General features: G+C 36.4%; 1 protein-coding gene across 2 annotated transcripts in view; it reads left to right on the plus strand.

The window, feature by feature from the left end:
- The window catches only part of CLVS1 (clavesin 1), a 51,836-nt gene that overhangs the window by 11,561 nt on the left and 21,467 nt on the right, over nt 1-18,808 (plus strand). For both annotated transcript variants that reach the window (XM_081952146.1, XM_081952147.1), the window contains exon 3: nt 7,633-7,807. In XM_081952146.1, coding sequence (XP_081808272.1) covers nt 7,633-7,807 — 175 coding nt within the window. The remainder of the gene's footprint in view (nt 1-7,632; nt 7,808-18,808) is intronic.

The raw sequence follows: 18,808 nt of genomic DNA on the forward strand, positions 1-18,808 counted from the left end.
TTCTGGAAAATGTATCTAAGTTGCATAAAATATGTCTCATTGCTATTGCTATCTGAAATACACATAAGAGTATCTTCTGAAGACAATTTTGGTCTAATGGCTAAGGCAGTAGGCTAGAAAGCGGGAAACTCTGAGTTCTTGTCCTGCTTTAACCATGAAAGTCAGCTGGGTGACTTTGGGACAATAGCTCACTCTCAGTACAAATCACCTCATGGGGTTGTTGTGGGAAAATAGGAGGAGGGAGGTGTGTTGGATATGTTCACTACCTTATGTATTTGTAAAAATAATAAAGGCAGAATACAAATAAACAAATGAACATGAAGATTGAGTTGTTTTGAATTTTGTCCATTCTTCTGATGGAAGATGTTGTGTACATTTAACAAGCTAGTGAAAGTGAGGAACGCTTCAATACACAACAGAAGACATCCACCAGCATAACATAAAATGAAATGAAGTGTTGGCTATTTAATTCCTCCTTTCTCCCTCCAAATGTGCTTTGGAACAGTGATACATTCTCCAGAACATATTTTTAGAGATATCGGAATGAAGAAGGAAAATTTTAAAAATTGTATATGTATTTTAATGTTTAAATAATTTTAAATTATGTCAACTTGATTCAATTGCCTTCTGATTCAGTAGAAGCTTCAGATCTAATTAATAATTTCAATGTAATTGATTTAACAAAAGAAATCAGATACAAGATTTGACTCAAATCCATTTATACAGAACTAAGAAATATAATGTGTATGTGTGTGTATAATCTACTTCATATAATTTTATGCTTCTGATTAATCATAATAATTGATTTTGGTGAAAACTAATTTTGAAATATTTATGAAATAAACAGTTCAAATAAACATATATTGAGAGTTAGCTTGGTGTGATAGTTTTAAGTTAGAAATCTGAGACCATTAATTCTAGTCCCACTTTAAGCACAACATTGGCTGGGTTACTTTATGCCAGTCTCTATCTTTCAGTCCTAGGAAGTGGCAATGGCAACCCATTGTAGAAAATCTTGCCAGGAAAACCACAGGGACTTGTCCAAGTAGTGATCTTGGACTTGAAGGCACAATAAACAAACATATTATAGCTATTTTTGTTCTACTTTTATAACACCATTAAACCAACTAAGACTCAATTATACTAACTAGCAGCTCAATTTTGTGTCTTTTTTTCTAAACTAGATTAAATGCTACCATTTATACTCTATCGCACATTATGATGAAAAGTCCTACTAAAATCATACTAATAAAAGAGAATATTCAGGGTTGACATGAGGGGTCTCTGAGCTTGCTTGTTTTCTTGCAGCACTGATGTTACCTAGGGGATGAAACTTCCACAGGGAAACAGGCAAGCTTTGAGAGCATTAAAGAACCCTAAAAACATATTTCTATTCAATTCAGGTTGATTTATTGCAGTCAAAGACTAATATAATGTTGGATATATTTGATCCACCAGGAAGTACAGATAGTCTTCAACTTAACAACCCTTCATTTCGTAACTAATTGAAGTTACAACAGCAGCTGAAAAAAGTGACTTGGGTCCATTTTTCTCACTTATGACTGTGGCAGCATCCCTGTGATCAAATTTGGACACTTGACAATTGGTTTATGGTGGCTGCTGTGTCCTGCAGTCCTGTGTTGACTGCTTTGTGACTTTCTGACAAGCAAAATCAATGAAGAAACCGATTTAGTTAACGACTATGTTACTAACTTAACAACTTCCATGTTTTACTTAAAATGGCAAGAAAGATTTTAAAATGTGGCAAAATTCACTTTGCAACTGTCATGTTTAGCAACAGAAATTTTGAGCTCAACTATGGTCGTAAGGGTCAAGTGCACCATCACTCTTGAGTCACTTTACTTTCAAAAAAGATCTAAGTCCAGCCCACCTTGCATTCTATTGACTCTTATCAACCGCCAATTTGCTTTGACTGTTAGTAGTTCAGATTCTTGTAGAGAGTGTTAACATCCAAAAGTCTGTAGTCATTTCAACTGCCTTGATTCCTAGTTTCTTGAACCTGACATATAATGATTTAAGCAGATTGGAATCATGTCAGTACTGATTTCAATTAAAGAAATACAGGGGAATTGATTATTAGGTGAAATTGGTTCAAATTGAATTAGGACAAAGGTGTCAAATAACGTTGTCATGTTGTTGTCACGTGATGTATTGCTACTTTTTTACCCTTCACTAAACCGGGGATGGGCGTGACACATCCAGCCCATTGGCCACGAGTTTGACACCCCTGAGCTAGGATAAGTCAATTTATGTTTTGTTTCTTTAAAAAAAACACCTCATAGATCACAACAAATAAGTTGGTTACGATGAAGCACTAGCACGTGAAGCTAAAATTGGAAGGTAGTAAGAAAAAAGAAAGTAAGAATATTACTTCCTGAATTATTGAAAAGTGATATAAAAGAATCTCCGAACGGAAATGAATGGTGCTGACAGCATATTTCCAACAAATTGTGAACTTTTGTCAGCCTGAATATTTTATAAACCATTAATAGGCTATGAATGCAAGGCTTTGAAACGTACTTACTGCCTGTAGCAAAGGCCTTTCTTAATCTGTCGGCCAATTATGTAGCTGAATATTGTAAACTATTTAATTAGCAGCTGTGCTGGTGTTGATTAGGTGAGCAGTAGGTATGGTTTGATTTTTAAATGAAATGCCGATGTTTCCCTTGCTTTTGATCAGATGACTCCAAAATAACTCATTAAGATGTCTCTTTAAATTATACTAGGTGGATAGGGCATATATATATATATATATTCATGCTTTCCAATAAGTCTAAACATTCATGTAATTTGTGTTCATTTTGCTATTTCATCAAAGAAGTGTTTTCTTCTAAAAATCTATAACATAATGTTGACCTTGGTTGTTTCTAAAAACTGAAAGATTTACTGTATTTCATTTCCAGTCATTTCTGCAAAGGATTTAATTAAACTTTTAGTTTTGCCTGATTTAAAAAAATACCTCTAACAGCTATAAAACTCCACTTTCATAGTTTTTATATAATCATATTTATATTATACAGTTTTGCAACATCCTTTATTCAAGTATGGTTTTCATACCCTTTATCATTTTAGTAATAATTCTAAATTCAAGTTTTCTTTAGCTTATAGGCTACAGCAGTGATGGCTAACCTTTTTGTCCTCACATGCTGAAAGTGTGCGCATGCGTGTGACAGAATGCACGCATGTGCCAACACCCATAATGCAATGCACACGACACCACCATGCTCCCCTGAACATGTGCATGTGACCCCTGCACCCCATTTTGGGCCTAGCAGGCTTCCTTGAATCCTCTTGACAAAAAAAATGGGGCGTGGGGGGCACTCCCGCTGCTCCCGCGCATGCATGCCCCCTGACCCCCCCACATGTATGCGCATCTCTGTGTGGCAGAGACCCAAAAATCAGCTGGCCGGTGTGAGGCGTGCACGCATGCGTGGTGGAGCTGAGCTGGGTGGTTGCTCGCATGCCCACAGAGAGCACTCGTCATTCCATCTATGGCAGGCCTGCCATAGATTTGCCATCACGGGGCTAGAGTCTAGACTGTTTATACTACTTTCATTCTGTCATAATTAAAGAGATCTTCTTATAAAGACAAAATGGAAGAAATAAGCCTTTTGCCTTGACCTTCTAGAGAAAAAGAAGGATATAAATACAGTATGCAATAAATAGATAGCATCTCAAAAAAAAAAACACACTAGGACAAATGAGAAATATCACTCACTCACTCACTCACTCAGAGGTACATAATCTTGTGAAACTAAATGTACACATACAATACAAGGTTTAAAAAAATCAACATGCACACATATACAGCCCAAGCAGACAGTTGTTGGCCTGGCATAGAGTGACTGGTAGATTTTTTTTTACAACTTTTCTTTCTCTAGGTTTCTTTTGGGATTTAAAAGTAGCGAGGGTTGCATTATTTGTTTCCCAGATTTATCTGAGAGCTGAAGAAGAAACCCTTCTATGAATTCCAGTGAATGATTGCTTTTATTTGAGTAAAATCTGATTACAATCTTATCCATCATCTCTATGAATTGGTTCAAAGAAGACGGTTTACTGTTAATCGCTATATGACAGTATTTTTCCATAGCTTTTCTTTTGTGTTCCAAGTGTACAATGAAAATATTTGTATAACATTTAATAGTACAGATTTTTCTCTTTGCATCTGTAACCTATATGCTTCTGTTTTACGGATTTTTTAATCTTTACAGGCTTAATCTGGCATAAATCATTAAATGATGTGTCCCTTTTATGCATCTTAAACTTGAAGTTCAACATAGTTTCAACAGATGAACAAAATATTTTTAAAACCAGACCAGGAACAGGCTTGTTGTGACCAGTCAACCTAGGGAAAGTCATAACAACTTTGTAAAGACCAGTTGGCGCAAAATAAGAATCTTCCAGCATGGTGTACCATTATTACGTATAATGACTTGCAGTTTCAATTTATCCTAGCCACCGTTCTAATATAATTTGCAATAGCCATACATGCATGATATTGGTTTTTACAGAGAGAAAAAAGGAAGAAGTTTTGACTTCAGGTATGGGAATAAATTTGTGGATGTTCTTCAATTTAACTAATACACACATTGTTGATACTTGTTAGTCACCTAACAAGATCCATTTAAAAAATCAACCATGTCAATGAGAAAAGGCAAATTCCTTCTTCGTGAGTATAATTGTAGTGAAAATACAATCTTGAGTGTCTAAATACATTAGTTATATTCAGAACTATACAGTTTCTAAACTGATAAGAACATTGTAAAGCTGAGTAAAATATAGAAAGAGGCTCTGAAATAATATTTGAAGTATCTTTAAAATGTTCATTTTAAAGAAAGATATGACAGAGGACATAAATAGCACTTTGAGAGATCTCGTCCTATCATTCTCAAAGTCTTTGTCACTGAATTAAAATGATTGGTAGTAGAAAGTCTGTTGGTGAATTAAAGTGTGATGAGAATGTCTGTAATTTATAAAAGTCTCAGATATGGCCCCAAGCCCATTTAGAATGACCATAAAATTTTAATTTGACACAGCCGCAATGTATTAGAGACATGAGGAGAAATCATAATAACTACATTTATATAGAGTTAAATTGAATATTTGTCCTATCTTACCTCCTTTGACCAAAATGTAACTTCAGACTTGAAAAAGTTGTTCACCTTTAGCACATTAAAGAAAATGTGCTAAAGTTATATATACTAAACCAGGGGTGTCAAACTGGCAGCCCGTGGGCTGGATGCATCATGCGCAGGCCACACTCACCCCAGCTCACAAAGAGGAAAAAAGTCACGAAATGTCACATGATGGCAACGTGACTCCATGAGTTTGACACCTGTGCCCTCAATCCATTAATGGTGATTTAGGAAAAATTGTTAAATGAATCTTTTATGTTTATTGCAGTCAGAAATCAGATGCCAATAAAAGTATACATTGGGAGAATACATTTGGAGGGCAGCCAAATTGCAAAGGGGCTGCTGATTGGTTGACATTGAAAAACAAAGTACTGCAAGTAGCCAATCAGATATCACATGCTCATGAGTTGCTTAAGGGAAAAATAATTTGAATTAAACAGTGTCTGTCTACTGTGTGTGTCTAATTCAGCTGCTACCAGCAATTTGGTATTTGGACTTTTGGAAGAACTAGGCAGTGTGTGCTGGCAGTGCAGAATTTCAATGTAATCCATAAGATTTCTCTATTTGTAATAGAAGCACCATTCATACTTGATTCCAATCTGCATAAATAATAAATTAATTATGAAAAATAAAGGTAGATTCTCATTAAAAGAAGTTATGGGTTTTAAAGAGTCAGTTGGAGAATTGCAGTAAGGATGGCGTAAAAATGTCATGGGTGCCATGTATTCGGTCTTATTCTTATGTGATTGATTCAAAACTTATATTATCTTTTCATCCTTATCCATAACTAATATTAATTCTTTCTTAAGAGCTACTGGTGAAGCTTATGAAAGTCATGTTTTCAGTCAAAATCTAGTGCTAGAATCTCCAACATAGTGACCGCACTAATATGTCAAACTTCCCTTGGCTTCTACCTTGCTGCATTTTATATTAAAAACCATTTTAGTGAGGGTGTTTTTAGTTCATGCATAATAATCATGATATCAATTCCACCATTTTTGAAGAGTTTGCTGGTATTGCTTTGGCTTTCAAATTCAACTGCCTGGAAAGTTTTATCAGGAAATTGTTACTGCCCCCTGGGATAATATGAAATTTAATTCAATCATTCCAACTTTTAGGTGAATTTTTGTTCTACTGCTAATTAGAAAAAAGTATTTTTATATCCAATTTTTCATTAAAAACTAAGTGAGAAAAAATTGCACCCTGAAAGTGAGACAATTTATGGAGGTGAAAGTATTGGGGTGAATAGGAGGACCTGCTTATCATTTTGCTATCAATGTTATTAATTACAAGGATAAAATTGTCTATTCTAATTCATTGACCAGATTACTAACTCATACTTTTATCACATGGGGGGGAAGTATTGTTGAGTAAGATGTAATTTTGATAGGATTCCATCTCTAGTCCAATCAGAAGTGGGTTCCTACCGGTTTGGACCGGTTCAGCTGAACTGATAGTGGTTTGCTGGCCTGAGTTACCAAAACCGGAAGCATGCACAACCAACCGGTAGTAATGCTGGCAGCAACCCACCCCTGAGTCCAATGTAGATCTAAAAGCCTCATTGCCAAGCCTCCTTGCTCCTGTGTTAGCAAGAATGATGTGGAAGGACAGAAGCAGAGGTGGTTTGCTCCTGGTTCAGTTCCAATCGTGCGAACCAGTAGTAGTGGTGGTGGGACACTCTGCCCACCCGCCCAGACACTTCTGTGCACACGCAGAAGCGTCTTGTGAGCACATGCGGGAGCGCCCCCAAACGGGTAGTAGAAAAATTGGCAACCCATCTCTGGACAGAAGATATAACTGGAAAATAACTTTGTTCACTGTGTTCATTACAGTCCACTGACTGTTTCTAAAACTGTCATTATATTATTTACTATAATAATATATTGTGCCACAATTTTATGATTTATTGAATCATAACTTTGAGGATAGCAATTCCAAAGATTAGGAGTGAAAAATCTAGTACAAGGAGCCACACTTATTTATGCCAGCAAATTAAAGTTAACAAGCATTAAAAGTAAATTGTAATATCATTAGCTCTGGTGAGAAGAAAATAAATTTCTCCAGCCTTATGATTACTATATTTTCTCCATAATCCTGACTTCTATTTTGATATCCAAACACTATTTTCTTTTTGCTTTGGAAAATTCCATGGTTCACGAGATTCTCAATTCTCTCCATAGTTCATGAGGCTCTCGAAATATTTTGTTTTAGTTGTTATATCTTGACATTTTAACAATGCCTATTATACATAATAATGAGAAGAAACTCAAAAAATAACTTTGCACAGGTTCAAAGAAGTAAAGCCCTCACTTTATTACAATTTCTACTGGTAGAAAATGAGCTGCATTTGTGTAGTGCCACAAAAACAAGTGGTTTTGTTTTGTTTTTGCTTCCAACTTATAAAGAATGATTAAGATATTTTTTGAATGATTTCAAGATAGCAATAGTGAATTTTTCTCTTTTCTCCCATTCTTAGAAATTCCTTCGTAGATATTTTACGGGCTATTCTCTTGTCCTTGGAAGTTCTGATTGAAGATCAAGAGCTTCAGATAAACGGCTTCGTTCTAATTATAGACTGGAGTAATTTTTCTTTCAAGCAAGCCTCCAAATTGACCCCTTCCATCCTCAGACTGGCCATTGAAGGGTTACAGGTATGTAGCAGAGAAGAAAGTGTAATACTTTGGCTTTTTTTTCTTTTCTTTTTTTCCAGGAACACTGTTGTCAAGTACAGAAATAATTTAAAAAATCAATAGATTTTTAAAATAGAAAAATCATGTTGAAACTTGAGGCTTAATTTAAAAAGTCTGATGTTTATTTGTTTCAATGAAACTGTGAGTCATTTTTACCACGCATGCTGCAGCAATTAGAAATGTTTAGAGATTTAAGATTTAATCCATGGGACTTCCGGGGGATTAATAATTTGCAACATCTGTCAGACAAAATATATACCACACATATACAGAATGTCTGCATATGTGCTGAATGGAGGATAAAATAAGTATCCAGAGACCGAGTTAGCATCTGTATTATTATAAAAGCTATATCCAAATAGCTTTTTTAAAAATTAAAACAAAAAGGTCTCTAAACTATTGAAGTCAGAGGTGTTGCCTATGATTACATCCAGAAATAAATGAACAAACATTCCTAGAATGGTGGGAGCAACATATGTGGTTTGCTCTTTCATATTAGATTCTATCAATGATAACATTTGAATGGGACTGCTTTTTCAGCTGAAGGCAACCTAAGGATACTAGGAAAAGAAATGCTAAATCCACAACCAATTTTTTTTTTCAGATCAGAAAAGTTTGCATCACTAAGTGCTTTGGGAATAGCCAACTGTAGGGTTCTTGACACTCTCTGAGCTTGGTAGTTTTCTTGCAGACATCTCATTACCAAACTAGGCAACAATGCTAGGAGTGAGGTTTGCTCTTATTTTTATCTGCTAGAATATAAAATACTAGTATATAAAAAATAAGAACATTTTGTATACTTTTTATATACTGTATGTATACTGTCTGGGGGATGAGGTGGCTCAGTGGCTAAGACGCTGAGCTTGTCGATCAAAAAGATCAGCAGTTCAGTAGTTCAAATCCCTAGTGCCGTGTAATGGAGTGAGCTCCTGTTACTTGTCCCAGCTTCTGCCAACCTAGCAGTTCAAAAACATATAAAAATGCAAGTAGAAAAATAGGGACCATCTTTGGTGGGAAGGTAACAGCATTCTGTGCGCCTTCGGTTTTTAGCCATGACGGCCACATGACCACGGAGATGTCTTTGGACAGTGCTGGCCCTTTGGCTTTGAAACGGAGATGAGCACCACTCCTTAGAGTCAGGAATGACTAATATATACAGTATGTGCAAGGTGAACCTCTACCTTTAACTTATACTGTCTGGCTGCCATCTTTCCTGCAATACTATCCCCCCACCTTTAGGAATATCTAATTTGCCATAACACCCATTGGAAGTCTCTAAATTATTGTATTTTAACAGCTAAGCAATATTTATCAATACTCCTAAATAGCTGTAATTATCCAGAATTTGCTTAATTCATCTAATAGTCTTTAAAAGTACTTAGTTTATCTAATATTGAAATAACATTAAGTTAAAGTGAGGCATGTTTAAATGTTCTATCTTTGATACACTGGTAAGGATTCTTCAGATAAGAATAAGTTTGAAATCCTTTATCTGTTACAGATGCCATTCAACTTATTTTTGAATATTACACAAAAAGCACGCAAAATCCAGGGCCCACCCTAATCCTAACCCGGTGAGATTAAATTTTGATAAGTTTGTGTCGGCTTTAGTACTGCCATATTCCTGTGCTGCTGCGATCAGCCATAGTCATATGACCATCATTTCCAATGCTCCAGTTGCCAAGTTTGAAAAACACTGATCTAAGAAGTGTAAAAATTCAATGTCTATTCTAATAGTCCAGAATAGGTCCATTATGAAGTTTAAAGTATATGGTGAATGAATTAAGAAATATAAACAAGTGATAGGCGAAGAGTAAGACAGAATTAAAGAAGTTGTACACTGTGATTCTTAAAAGGGTTGTGAGAATGGTTTGTCAAAATACCTTGTGCCTGTGAATGGATCTGTCATGCAATTAGCTATTGATAGCCAGCTTAAGGAAGCAAATCCTTAAAAGAGAATTACATAACTTACTTATGATAGTTGCTTGAGGAGAACGACAGCTGGAATTGGCACAAATTTTTCATTGCCTTTTTTGCTATGTTTACAATGTAATGCTCTATGGTTGTTCCCAGAATGGTGAAATTCATCAGCCTTTGATATTTAGATTGTTTAATGGTGTAGTGAAGAAAGCAGAAATCAGTCTTGCTGAGGAAGAAAAATGGAAGAATGAAGCAATAGTGTTTTTCCTCTTTCACAAACTGTTGATATATGTATGAATATTGTCTTTCCTCCTGTGCAATTTATCTTTATTCACAAATATGTACTATCGGATCCTACTTTCAGGGATAGATTATATTTTTCCTATAACTAATTATTGGGTAGCAAGCACATTGTTTAGTTCTGGTATTTATTGTAAATGAATAATGGCTTGCTATATCATTGATTTACTGCATATACTGTAGATTTGTTTGGAATAGTATGGGGCATTTATTATGCATAATGTCATTCTCTTTGCTTTATTCTGTACACCAGTAAACTTCATTCATGATGTAAATGCCATCTTAAGGTTCTTAATTTTTTTAAATAGATATTGCCTCTGGAGAGACTTGTTTAGAGGCTAATGTCACAATAATGTACAAATAAAGGGAGGTATATGGTTTTCCACTTTCTAGCCTAGAGCCTTTACCACTAGACCAACCTGACTCTCAAGTTATAAGAGACGTCTGTAATGATGCAATAATGTATATGCAAAATTGATTTCCCTTTTAAAAGATGTATGAAGCTAAATTTGCAAAGTATGAATAGTAAAAAGCAGTTAGCAATTGCACAAATGAGAGCGTCAGCAGAGGTGGGTTTTCCCCCCGCATTACCGTTGGTTTGGTAGCTCAAACATTTTGCAGATGCGCGCTGGCTTCACTTGTGCACACGCCAGATGTGTGCTCCATGCACGTGCACATTTGTAAATAAAAAACTCTGTGCATGCACAAAACCTAAAAAACTGGAAAAAAACTTTTTGCACTGAAAATTGTTCTGTGCATGCACAGAACCAAAAAACAAGATGGCGGCCCCATAGGGGAACCGGTTCAGGAGCCTGGCAGGTCTGGGTCACTGCCGGTTCCAGTGACCCAGGCCGCCAAGTTACTACTGGTAGGAACCCACCTCTGAGTGTCAGAAAGATGAGTTTTCTTCCTTTTCTTAGTTCGTTTTCAAGCTAGGAACTTAGTCAAAATCACCAGATAATTGGTGGAGAGTCAAAATATATTTATTCACTCAAAGCTGTCAAGGTGCTTTGAACAGCCATAGAGAGCATGGTTTTTCCATCCTTTTTACAGATCTTTTAGTTCAAAATTTAGACAACCATTATCAATAAAATAAAATGTTTCAGCTTATTACAATAGTTTTTGCTCCATCAGCATGAACATCTTCGTTTCATATTCTGTTAAAAACATATGTTTCCGTATTTTAAAGTTATGGCAAACTTATTTATTTCTGGCCACCAACAGATCATGTGCTTCTCCAGCGCTTGTGTTACAGAGGCATCCGTATTACCATCATCTCACTAATATTGCACAAATATCCAGGGCTTGTGGAGCAATTCTACAGATAGCAACTGCTTTCAGATACCAATCCTGTGACTACATATATTGTTGCCAGGTTCTGCACAGTAGTACTTAAAATCTATCAGATGATGGAAACAACCATCTAGTAATGTGAGGATATAGTCTGCCACATACTAACTTTTATACTTCGCTACTCCCTAGCGAAGTGATAGGTGGCACATAGAGCCATTTGTCAGGGCACGCGAGGTGCTGCCCTGTCAGCTGGCCAGCATGCATGCGTGCGCTGGCCAGCTAATTTCACCCCTTTTAAAAGCCATTGTTCGCCTTCCCCAGGCTCCAGAGGCTTTGTAGGAGCCTGGGGAGGGCGAAAAGAGCCTCCCCCACCCTGTGGAGGCCCTCCGGAGGCTTCAGGGACCATCCGGAGGCTTCCCTGAAGCCTTCGGAATGCTTAAAATGACCCTCGAGCAATCCAGAAGTGACTTCTGGTTTGCTCAGAGGGTCGTTTTGAGCGCTCCAAAGGCTTCAGGGAAGCTTCTGGATGGTCCCTGAAGCCTCCGGAGAGCCTCCGGGGTGGGTGGGTGGGAGGCTCTTTTCGCCCTCCCCAGGCTCCTATAAAGCCTCTGGAGCCTGGGGAGGTGAAAAAAGCATGTAAAATGGGGGGTCACGCCTGTTGTGCGGGCATTCACACTGGGGTGGCGTGCATTTCATTATGGGTGCGGCACGCCCGCACATGACCCCCCCTGCGCTCCCCTCACTTGTGGCACGCGAGCCAAAAATGTTCGCCATCGCTGCCCTAGCTAATTCTTCAAGATTCCTTTTACACTCTTGTTTTAATATATTTGTACTTTCTGTTTTATCTTCTATAACTGTTTAAAAATTAATATTATTTTAGACTCTGATTTACCTTTTATTCTTTTTAATTGATTGTATCCCATCCTCCTTAAGCTAGTCTGTGATCATCATAAGGTTTTCATTTGATGGTTAAGCAGAAGTCTCTTTGAGATGTCCTTGGTACTCTCTGAGCTTGTTTATTTTCTCGCAGATGTTTCATTACCCTAACTAGATAATATCATCAGTGCTAGTAAGGAGTGCTGTTTGCTGTCAGTTCATATTCTGGGGGAAGTCTTAGAGATTCTTTGGTTCGGCTGTTTACTGATGGCTCTTTGCCAGTTTCTTGATTGTTGGTCTGAAGTTAACCCTGGAATTAACCTATGCTGATCTGAGTGGTGATTACTGGTGGAGACGTGTGAAAAAATGTTCATTAAAATTTCTATTTAATTTCACAATATATAGACAGGTTTAACCATAGTTTCAATTGGGAAAATGTGACAACCCTAGACCAGGCCAAATCCAAAAATGCCAGGGAATTTCTAGAATTTTGGCACTTTCACAAATCCACCATCAATAGACTCATAGACATTAACAATATCTATAGTCAATGCAAAAGAAACAATCAATCAGTCCAAAAGAGAATAAGAAGACTCCAAGACTGCAGCTGATAATTTTGCCACTGGGTGGTCCAATCGGACCTAAACGGTCCTGCAGAGACAGTGAACAGGAAGAATATGTCTTGCTGATCTCAGGGACATTGCAAAGTCCCTGATTGATCCAAGAGAAGTTCTTCAAGCCAGTGACAAAAAATCCAGCCATTAGGCTGATGAAGTTGGGACAGCTCTAAAACGGAAGGATACAGAAAGAGAAAGTGTTTCCAGCTGGTGAAGAATTTTTACCATTTTAAAATAGACTGCCTATGAAAAATTTACAATTAATTTAAATTGGAGAACAGAAGAAATAAGCGGTGGAATTAAGTTTGGAATGGTTTTGGACAGTGGGTTATCTTACTTTTTAAATGCTATGTTCATGGATGGAATTTATGCAAGCCTTTTAAAACGAATGGATTAAGTTTTCTTCTTCTATTTTTTTCTTTTATTATTCTTTGTAACCTATGGACTACAATTCTTCTCTTTCATTACTGTGAATTGGACATTTTTTTTACTTGAAATACAAAAAGGATACAAAAAGAAACAAAGAAAATTGCAACAATAACACTGCTACTCGGAGGCTGGAGGTTTGTGTATTGGAAATGAAACACTCTTACTTTTCTCACTGATTATCCTGGCTTGTCACTCCAAGTGTCAGCATTTTAAATATCATGCAGAATTAAATCAGAGTCTAAGGCAGAGCTATCCTTAAAGTTCCAATTTAATAAGGCAGACATATTGACATCGTGCTGTGGAATCCCAAATCTGAAGAACTTCCTGGGATTCCACCCAGTTGAAAGTTCATGATCTATCTCCACATCAATCAATCCATCACATGGTCCAATCGTCTTCTTCCACGCTTCTAAAAAAGAATGACAACAACACATTCCACAATTCTAGTCCTTTCTATTCCCCCCTCCCAACTACTACACAGTGAAATAATAGAAAGTGTGGCAGGCCAAAGATCCTAAAGGGAACATAACTACAGGCCTGGCACCAAGGTCTCACTGCTTGTGAGTTTATAGAGATTGATAAGAAGAAAAGCATACAGATGTCCCTTTGAAGTATATCTTTAACCAGAGAAAAGTGAAAATAAAACTTTATTGTGAATCTATGATTAATCTTGTTAAAACCTTCCAAGCTAGAGCAGCAGTGTTTGTTAGCTGGAGATAATGGCACAATTTCAACAGTAGAAAGAAACTTTAAGTCTGCAAAAGACATTCTTAGAAATACAGAAATTATCAAACACATTTGAGAGGATAGAGAAGAAGTTGGAAGACTTAAAGCATCTAACAATAAAACACGATGAAAAATTTGGAGATGTTTATCAAGTGGAAAAAGTAGTTAGAATCCTAAAAATCAAAGAGGAAAATGACTATAAAGAAATTAAATATGCTGATATTTATGGTGATTGGTTTGTCTCTGAAAATGGAAAGAATGGAATACTCAAAGAGGAATTAAATGGAGGGGAACTCTATCCCAGATGGCAAGACACAGAAGAAGAAAAAACAAAAGAATGTATGGATTTAAAGAGAAAAATTTTATTAGCAACATCATTGATAACACTACCGACAATCAAAGATAAGCTGATTAAGGAAACAGAAGAAGGGCATCAAAATTACATGTGAGATTTTATAAGCAAGGACTTGCTAAGAGGAGTCCATACAAATTTGATTAAGGAGATGATTAGAGGACTGACACCATAAATGGCAGAAGATATGAGACTGTTTTGCTACTGGAAAGATACAGGTTGATAGATGGAAGAGTATAATTTAAAACTAGTTAAACTTAGTGAAATTTAGTGACAATAGATATAGTTAAATAAATAATTGATAATGATAATAATAATAATGTATACAATGTGTAGTGTTATGATAAGTAATAATTGGATATGAATATTGAAAGGTACCCATGAAAGGAAGATCAGAAATCCTTTTGGATTATATATAAAGGTTAATAAAAAAGAACTAAGTTAGATAGTTAAGTCTTGATTATTAGGGGGGAAATGTTATGATACAGGATATAGTCAAATAAAGGAGGGATAATGATAACAACGTATATGTGTTACTGTGAAAGACAGAAATTGGTGAATGTCGACTTTCACCGGTGAATGTCAACACATACCAAATACGTAGGGTTAGGGTTAGGGTTAGGGTTAGGGTTAGGGTTAGGGTTAGGTATTTAGTGTAAGTCATAAGTAAGGGTATTTAGCAAATATTTCGGACATACACCAAGCAACTATGTGAATGTCGACATTCACCATATTTCTGTCTTTCACAGTAACATATATATGTATGGGTACAACATAAGGAAACTGGATGTAAATTGTAAACAGTGATTTGGAAAGGAGGATTAGAAAACTTTGTTATTAAATATTATGGATGTTTAGCTAGAATAAGACATAAGGATTCAGTGTTATTGGAGGATTTTAGAAATAGTAAGTGAAATGCCAGTATGTGGTTATGTATTACATCTATATTATATTTTATGATGAAGGGCGTTTAAACAATTATAGTCAAATGAAAATGGAGGTATGATGATGGTAACATGTATAAATATCTGAGTTAAAATACTTTAGTTAATATGAATTATGCTTGATGACTGTGGAAGAGATGCACGAAAGCCTTTTGTAACCAACTGATACACTTTCTACAGTATGTAAAGAAGGAAGATTTTATGTGTTGTGTTTGTTTTGAAAATTAAAAAAAAAATATTAAAAAAAAAGACTCCAGCACCTCTCCACCAGTAATCAGTAATCAGATCAACATAGATCAGGGGTGTCCAAACTTGGGAACTTTAAGACTTGTGGACTTCAACTCCCAGAATTCCCCAGCCAGCCATGCTGGTTGGGGAATTCTGGGAGTTGAAGTCCACAAGTCTTAAAGTTCTCAAGTTTGGACACCCCTGGCATAGATTAACTCGAAGGTTAACTTCATATCAACAATTAAGTAAACAATACCCCAATCAAGAAACTGCCAAAGAGCAATCAGTAAACAGCCAATCAAATAATCTGTAAAACCACTCCCACCCACACAGACAAGCAAACCACCAGAATATAAACGGACAGCAAACAGCACTCCTCACTAGCATTGATGATGTTACCTGGCTAGGGTAATGAAACGTCTGCAAGAAAAGAAGTAAGGTCAGAGAGCACAAAGGACCTCTCATTTCATCCCTAAGCTCCATATATTCTTCCTTATTTGTACATTTTGTATTTACCAGATTCAACCTTTTTGCATTTGGTCTTCAGTATTAATCTAACAGAAAATTAATGGGTTTTCGATGATTTCTTTCAGTGGAAGTTTTACTTACATTTTTAATGTAACATTATAAATACCATATTAAAGAAAGGGATGAGATTTTGGTATAGTCAAGATGCTGCTCAGCATTTTGAATGCGTAAGAGGAATTTAGAGGATGAAGAACAGATTGCCTTCATTTGTTAGTCTCTTCATTTGTTCAGAATTAAAGATGATCCTAATAATGTTCTTTGCTAGCAGTAGCAATCCTGACAATAACTATAAAGGCAGTGCTGAAATGAATTGAAACTAAATGAAGGATATTAAATTTGATTATCTCTGTAATATTTCCTTTCTTCCTTCTTTCCTCCTTCCTTCCCTCCCTCTGTCAGGTTTTTTTTTTGTTCCTCCATCTGTGTTGCTTGCTAGCTTTTGCCAAAACCCACAGACTGGCTGTTTTCTTGTTTCCTAATTTCTTGGCATATTTGATTCAGTTATAATGCTGACTTTTGCGCAAAAAAGAATGAAACTGAATATAAATTATCTAAATGGAGGCATGTGGGCAGATCAAGAAAGTGCTTCATTTACCAGCAGGAAGTAAAGGTTTACAGCTAACATTCTAGTGACATTCATGAACAAGGTGTGATAAACTAATGTCACAAAAGTATTATGAAGAAAGACTTCCTGTTTGATTTTTTCCTTGCTTTATTTCCTACAGTGAAAAGTATGAAGGAAATGGTTTAATGGGATTAATCATATGCTATTAAGTTCCGTGGTTCTATTTCCATCTAGCTGGCAAAGATATTCAGAATGAAAATGTTTATAACAGGAATTTTTTGAAGAGGCATAACCTAGCAACAGGCATTCCATTAGGGTCTCTTAAACAGAAAATCAGAAGAGCCACAGAGACATACAATACACTTCACCAGGAACAGGAGCACCTGCTCTAAGGTGCAATTTTTCTATTGCTCTAAGGTGCAATAGAAAAAGAGATATGATAAAAGAGAATATTTGTAGCTCAGGATTGAAATGAAGGACCCTTGATCCTCTCTGAGCTTGTTTGTTTTCTTGTAAATGTTTCATTACCCAAACTAGGTAACATTATCAGTGCTATGGGGTTTGTTACAATACAATACAATACAATACAATACAATACAATACAATACAATAGTAGAGTTGGAAGGGACCTTGGAGGCCTTCTAGTCCAACCCCCTGCCTAGGCAGGAAACCCTATACCGTTTCAACCGTTCCAGACAAATGGCTATCCAACATCTTAAAGACTTCCAGTGTTGGGGCATTCACAACTTCTGGAGGCAAGCTGTTCCACTGATTAATTGTTCTAACTGTCAGGAAATTTCTCCTCAGTTCTAAGTTGCTTCTCTCCTTGATTAGTTTCCACCCATTGCTTCTTGTTCTACCCTCAGGTGCCTTGGAAAATAGTTTGACTCCCTCTTCTTTGTGGCAACCCCTGAGATATTGGAACACTGCTATCATGTCTCCCCTAGTCCTTCTTTCTATTAAACTAGAAATACCCAGTTCCTGCAACCGTTCCTCATATGTTTTAGTCTCCAGTCCCCTAATCATCTTTGTTGCTCTTCTCTGCACTCTTTCTAGAGTCTCCACATCTTTTTTATACCGTGGCGACCAGAACTGAATGCAGTATTCCAAGTGTGGCCTCACCAAGGCATTATAAAGCGGCATCAACACTTCACGTGATCTTGATTCTATCCCTCTGTTGATGCAGCCTAGGACTGCGTTGGCTTTTTTGGCAGTTTATTTGTTCTCAGTTTATATTCTAGTGGCTTGCTCTGTCAATGTTGGTAGGGGTGTTTTAGAGGTTTTTGATTGGGCTGTTTATTGTTGGCTTGTTTGGCAGTTCCTTATTGGTTTGATGTTATTCTTGAAGTTAATCAATGCTCATCTGGGTGATGAATGGTGGTGGGAGATGCTTTGGTGTTTTTGTCCTCTTTTTGGCTTGTTGATTATTTCTTTTGCATAGTATATACCGGTAAATATTGCTTATGGCCACGTGTCTATTGATGGCTCGTTTTTCAGAAGGCCAAGCTTCTAGACATTCCCTAGCATTTTTGGGTTTGGCTTGGTCTAGGATGGTCACAGCTTTACAGTTGAAACTATGATTGAATTTGATTGCTTGAATAGGGTGTTCAAATTATGCATTTGTTTTGAAATGGTAGGATTTTCATTTACTTTTTAAAGATAATTTGGCCTCGATCCATCTATTCTTGCATGGTGTTCTACACAAAATATTAGATCTGTGGAAAACATTCAACAAGGCTTTGCTTTTTCTGAGAAATCCCAAAAGAAGCCTGCTTGCCATGTTCTTGTTACCTACAGTTTCTGAATTTTATATAGTCCTTTGTGAGCATTAATTCTGTTTTTCTACTGGTGAGCTTTTATTATTAATGTTTTGTTTTTATATTGTACATTGCTACCGGCTAGTTTTATCTGGAGCAAGCAGGTTATAAATGTGTTAAATAAATGAATAATTGAGTAGTATATTGTAAAGACAGCTATTTGGGTCTGTTGAATGCACAGTTCTCCCGTATTCAGAAATCTCAAGAGAAGAAATGTGCCCTTCATCTTAAGTGCATTTGGAATATATATTCAGACCTAAAACATTCACTGTTAGTTCATTCCCTGTTTTCTGCTGAATCTAATGTACTGATTTAACAGGATCTATGAGAAATATAATTTCAGATGCTGCATTCTGGTTACCTGAAA

Source organism: Natrix helvetica (genome assembly GCF_964273705.1).
Source record: "Natrix helvetica genome assembly, chromosome: 4".
NCBI classification, from domain to species: domain Eukaryota; kingdom Metazoa; phylum Chordata; class Lepidosauria; order Squamata; family Natricidae; genus Natrix; species Natrix helvetica.